Source organism: Mus caroli, chromosome 1 (assembly GCF_900094665.2).
Source record: "Mus caroli chromosome 1, CAROLI_EIJ_v1.1, whole genome shotgun sequence".
NCBI lineage: Eukaryota > Metazoa > Chordata > Mammalia > Rodentia > Muridae > Mus > Mus caroli.
Window position 1 is genome coordinate 83,585,963 of NC_034570.1, and position 6,000 is coordinate 83,591,962.

At 47.5% G+C, this 6,000-nt stretch overlaps 1 protein-coding gene across 10 annotated transcripts in view; it reads left to right on the plus strand.

Annotated features, from left to right (window-relative positions):
- The window catches only part of Lrrfip1 (LRR binding FLII interacting protein 1), a 129,169-nt gene extending 126,594 nt beyond the window's left edge, over nt 1-2,575 (plus strand). For 7 of the 10 annotated variants that reach the window (XM_029474322.1, XM_029474382.1, XM_029474391.1 and 4 more), the window contains one exon: nt 1,715-2,566. In XM_029474322.1, the coding sequence (XP_029330182.1) occupies nt 1,715-1,825 (111 nt within the window). In that variant the 3' untranslated portion in view covers nt 1,826-2,566. Of the gene's footprint in view, nt 1-1,714 lie in introns of all 10 variants that reach the window. The other 3 variants (XM_029474416.1, XM_021157842.2, XM_021157849.2) reach the window with 1 other exon arrangement.
- The last annotated feature ends 3,425 nt before the right edge of the window (nt 2,576-6,000 follow it).

Consider the following 6,000-nt stretch of genomic DNA (forward strand, 5'->3'; position numbering starts at 1 on the left):
CACTCACCAGACAGACACCCAACCACCATCACCATGGTTTCTCCCTATCCAAGCTCAGTGATTTGTGAGGTTGCTTGGGAGCCTGAGGAAGGAGGTAGGAGGTGGAATCTTTTTTGTTGGACAGGGTTTCTCTGTATAGCCCTGGCTGTCCTGGAACTCACTTTGTAGACCAGACTGGCCTCGAACTCAGAATTAAAGGCGTGTGCCACCACCACCCGGCTAGGAGGTGGAATCTTAGGTCCTGGAACTCCAGCCACCTGCATGGCAGCTGGTGTGGAAAGCAGAGCCATGGATTGTGCCCCATCAACTGACAGCTCCTCTAGAACTCCCTCCCTAGGGCCAGCCTTCTGCCCTGCTGTCTGCTGGCCTCGGAGCAACCTGCTCACATGGCTATCTCTATGATACCCAAGCCCTCTGCCCCTGGCTCTAGGCTGGGACTGTTTGAGACTCTTGACATTCAAGCTTTAAATTTCCAATTGCAGAGACCTTGGTCCCGGCTCCCCCACACCAGACAGTTACCTTCTCTAGCTGGTCCAGGCTCTGCTCCATCTATAGTTGTTGGCTCACTACATTCATCATTTCTGAGTCCATCAAGACCCACAGGATAGGGCAGGTCTGGAGTCGTTCCAGATGAGGAGCATCTCCTAGTTAAGAAGCTAGACCTGAAGTGAGTCATGTTTTGTTATTCAGTTAAGAAACACACACAGATCCCAAGCAGTCAGTCTGGAGCCACAGCCTGTGAATATCTCTTCATCTTTAACCATGCCTACTAGCCAGAGCTGATCTAATGCTGCTCCATCAACACTCCAGGCCCCTGCCTACCCACTTGCTATTGAAGAGGGACCTTCAGGCTCTCTCCAATCTTTCTGCCCCATGACTGGTGTGTGGTATTGTCTGTGAAAGCTAACATCCCTTCCCCCCACAGCCAATTAACAATTATTTAAGGGAAGGGGTAGAGAAAAGAAAAGAAAATATAGGTCATACTTCTGATATTTGGTTCATTCCTTTGGTTTAAACCATTCATGAAACTAATAAAAATAGTCTTCTGGGAGCCTGAGACCCATGTCAGGGGTAGAGTGCACGCTGAGTATGCACATGGTCCCATGTTCAAATCCCAGCACCAACTTTTTTTTAAGTTTAGAAAAATATTCTTGCATGCAACATTTATTGTAAATCATTTGAATTTATTTTACATCCTGAAGAGTAAATACACTTTTTCTTTGACACAAAGAGAAAGAAAGAAAGAAAGAAAGAAAAGAAAAGAAAAGAAAAGAAAAGAAAAGAAAAGAAAAGAAAAGAAAAGAAAAGAAACATATATAGATGGAGAGATGGCTCTATGGCTAAGAGTACTGGCTGCTCTTGCAGAGGACCTACATTCAGTTCTCTGCACCTACACAACAGCTCACTTTCAGGGATTCTGGTCCTATCTTCTTGCCTCTGTGGGTACCTGCATGCATGTGGTGCACAGACATAAGCTTATAAATAGAATAAAATAAAATCAAAACAAAATAAATAAAATAACTTTCCTAAGTAAAAATGTGACCAAATATTTTTAAAAGGGAAAAAGAAAAGAGAAACGTGCACACACACAATTTTTCAGATTCCAGTGTGGCTGGGTTTTTGCAGTGCTTTCTGGTAGGGCTAGCTGCGTGGCCATGCAAAACCCCGCCACGTTGGGAGAAAGCAAGCTCATCGCCCTCTCTCCTTCTTCCAGCTTCGCTCTGCACTGGACAAAACAGAAGAGCTCGAGGTGAGCAACGGCCACCTCGTAAAGCGACTGGAAAAGATGAAAGCCAACCGCAGCGCCCTCTTGTCCCAGCAATAAATACCAGCAGCAAGTGGGCACCTCTCTGGGGACTCAGATGCCCAGCCTGGCTTCATGAGCTTTTATCTGTACTGTCGGGAGCATTGCATCTTTCCCTGCCTCCGAGGGAAGAAGTGCTTCCATGCAAGGGTCACCCGGGGAGCACAGCAGCACCAGATGCCTCTGTCTGCAGACCCTTGCCCTGGCTGGGATGATACTCAGAGCCTGCAGGTTTCTTCATAAGCACACTGGGTCTCACGAGAGCTCTGGACTTGATGCGCAGGGGCCTCTTAATCCCACCAACAGGGGTGATGGAGGTCGAGGTAAAGGTGGGCCTTGATTTTCCTTTTGTGTCTTGCTGAAGGTTAAGGGAGAATGTCCCAGTGTTGGGGACGATCCGTGGTGGAACCTACAGTCCCAATGACTCCAGTAGTGTCTCTTAGTCTCTGCTTCCCATACACAAAACACTGTGGAACCACAAGCCATTACCAAGCAAAGCTCCTCCTCTGGAGTCGAGGCGATGGTCTAGACGTAAAGTGACCTTAAGAAGACTCTTCCCAGGCAACAAATGAAGCTTTTCTAAGGGACTTTTGCATCGGTTCAGTTATAAGAGTACTTTTCCCAGGGTCATTAGGCGGTAGCTTCACCGAAAACAACAGCTTTTCATTTGCATTATTTAATCCTTATATTTGGAATTGAAGTTGTTAACTTCTTTTAAAGAATGTACTGCTAGGAAAAAAAAAACATTTTAAAAATGAAACGTTAAAGAGCTGTGTGGGTTTTGTTTTTTATTTTAAAAAGATTTTACTTTTATGTGCATGAGTGTTTGCCTGCATGTGTGTATGTGCACCACCATGTGTGCAGTGCCAGGAGAGGGCGCTGTATTGCAGGACTGGATTTACAGCTGGTTGTGAGTCACCAGAATTGAACCCAGGTCCTGCAGCCTGTGCTCTGAACTACAGAGCCATCACTTCTATCCCTGAAGCCAAGAGAGAACTGAACAGAAGACAGGGTTTAGATAGGGTTTCAGGAGTGGCCGGGTGGGGATGGGGAGCTTTCCAGGGTGAGGGTTGGTGGGATTTCAAGTCCTAAGCTTGGGTTTTTTACTCTGTAGGGTGGGGTCTGGGTCTAGCCATTAAACCTGGCAGTTGGAGGTGCTCAGGGGAGGGGCCTGGACACTTGTGCCTTGAGGGGCCTATCAGTCCCCCTGGGGAACCTCTCCTAACCCTTCTGGGCCAGCCAACCTGCAGTAGGACAGTGTGTGTTTTACTGTCTTGTGGGTTCTCCCACACTATCTTAATATAAGTTCATTTAACCATTAAAGAAGACTGGATAATTCATAAAGTGCTGGCCATTGCAAACCTCTCCTGTAGCACCTGGACATGAAATCCATTGTTTTCCCTTATCTTTTCTCATTTAATTTCTATGATAACATCATGCAGTGAATATCATTGCAGAAACTCAAGAGTCTACATCACACCCAGAGGAACCTAGAACACAATTTCAAAGTTTATCCCATAGGAAAGCCTTTCCTGCAGGTGATGCTCTTAGGGAATTGCTGCTAGCTTTTTTCTTCCCTGAGACCCAGCCTTCCTCTACCGTGGCTCTGTTTACAAGCTGGTGCATGGTTGGTCACTGAGGTAAATATTCCAAACACTATAGAATGTTGAGCTGTGTCCTGGGTGTCTACCCTCAGATGCTACTGGACTGCACTTAAAATCCCTACTGTCATTGGGAACCAATGCTGTAAACTGGATTTTAAAAACTGAGAGAGAGAGTTGAAATCTTGCAGCAGAACCACTGTTATTTTTTATAAATTATATTGACTTATAGAAATAAAATAGCTTTAAGTCAGAGAAGCCCATTGAATAGCACAAATAGGGCCAGGTGTGGTGGGAGACAGAGGCAGGTGGATCTCTTTGAGTTTGAGGCCAGCCTGGTCTACAAAGTGAGTCCAGGACAGCCAGGCTATACAGAGAAATGGCCTCAAAAAAATAAAATAGGTGAGGACCTCCTCATCTTGGAGCAACCGGATCTTGAGGTACAGAGTTTAGCATTTGAATACAGAGCAGCACCAGACCAACCCACTACAGGAGACTGTTCTCAGTGGTGAGCAGGGCCATCTCAAAGCCTGCCCATGGTGGGATGGAAAAGCGTCAGAACTTGGCTGGGTGGAATCAGAAGGTTTGGAATGGGCCAATCAGATCTGTTTGTATCACTAAGTATCACAAGCAGATGTGGCATATGTATATAAGCCTGCCTGAGTGTTTAAGGGTAATAGAGCTGCTGTCTCTGACATGCCTGGCTTCTTTCCCTGCAGCTGCACAAAGCTGCCATCTGATCGCTGGTGTGGAAGATACTTGGGGCTAGAGGATCCCTACTCAGGAATCAGAGTCCTACCCAGGAGCTTCAGGGACAATGTTCCCAGTCCTCGTCATGTAAGGGCTGGACAGTTGTCGCCTAGTCATGGCTTGTGTCTAGTGCCACTAGTTATCTGTGTGCTGTCCCCAACTTCTCCTCCCTGCCTCTTCCCGCTCTATACTAGAGCTGCCACATCACTAGCTGGTCCTACCTGGTTCCTAGGGGCACCGAGTGCTTGGCAGATACCACGGGTCTTGGTGAAGTGAGTGAGTGTCTGGCTCTATCTCCAACAGGCTACACTCTAGGTGGCACAGTTGTGAGAGCAGCAGAGACTTAAGGAGAGGGTTCAGAAGCAGGACCGTGTGAAGCTTCAGGTGAGCACGTCCTACGTTCCCAAAGCTCCCTATACTATGATTACAAGCATGCACCAGCTTGTAAACAGAGCCACGGTAGAGGAAGGCTGGGTCTCAGGGAAGATAAATGCTAGCAGCAATTCCCGAAGAGCATCACCTGCAGGAAAGGCATAAACTATGGGATAAACTCTGAAATTGTGTTCTAGGTTCCTCTGGGTGTGATGTAGACTCTTGAGTTTCTGCAATGATATTCACTGCATAATGTTATCATAGAAATTAAACGAGAAAAGATAAGGGAAAACAATGGATTTCATGTCCAGGTGCCACAGGAGGGGTTTGCAACAAAGTGGAAGAGAGGATGCCTCAGGTTTGTCTTTAATTCTCTCCTCTAGCTCTGGATTCACTAACCCCTCCCAGGGTCAGCGGAGGTCATCAACTCTGCCTTCTAAGAGTAGCTCCTATGCCCAACCCTAATCTAAGCAAGGCATGCCTGCCCAGGTCAGGTGGGATGGGTCCTCTCTGCTTCTCTCCTGTGCCCAGCTGCCAGCATGGAGAACCAGGAAGAGGTCATCTCTGTTGTACTACTATGACCTGTTTGAATTTTCTTCACCTGCCATGGTGTGGAAGTTGGCGGCTTCTAAGAACACAGGTTCACCTACCACAATCTTGCTAAATATTTGTGTAATGTATTTCCATGTCTAAAACTTCATATTGCCCCCCACATTCTTTTGAAAAATGTGGATCTAATGTCATATCAATACCATAAAAATGTATTGTTCCTCCTCTCACAGACCGTTTGGGTAATGTGGAATGACTGTGACAAAAGAAACTAGCTTTGTTTCCCCACATGTGAGGATAGCCTGGCAAGTTGCCTCAAGAGTCAGCATAGCTGGAATTTAGCAATGAAACATGGGAATGGGTACACACATGAGTCCTGATGGTAGGGACTCACTGTAAGTTACAGTTACAACAGGGAGGATGAAGGAGAACTAAGCGGGTATGGAGATCAGAAGTGAACGGATCTGCTGAGCACACTAAAGCTGATATCAGAGAAGAGAGTGCTTCCTGGGGGAGCACTGAGGATGCCCATTCAGGGAGGAGCATCCTGGGGGAGTACTGAGGATGCCCATTCAGGGAGGAGCATCCTGGGGTAGCACTGAGGATGTCTAGTCAGGGAAGAGCATCCTGGGGGAGCACTGAAGATGCCCATTCAGGGAGGAGCATCCTGGGGGAGCACTGAGGATGCCCATTCAGGGAGGAGCATCCTGGNTCCTGGGGGAGCACTGAGGATGTCTACTCAGGGAAGAACATCCTGGGGGAGCACTGAGGATGCCCAGTCAGGGAGAAGCATCCTGGGGGAGCACTGAGGATGCCCAGTCAGGGAGGAGCATCCTGGGGGAACACTGAGGATAATGAGTCAGGGAGGAGCATCCGGGGGAGCACTGAGGATGCCCATTCAGGGAGGAGCATCCTGGGGGAGCA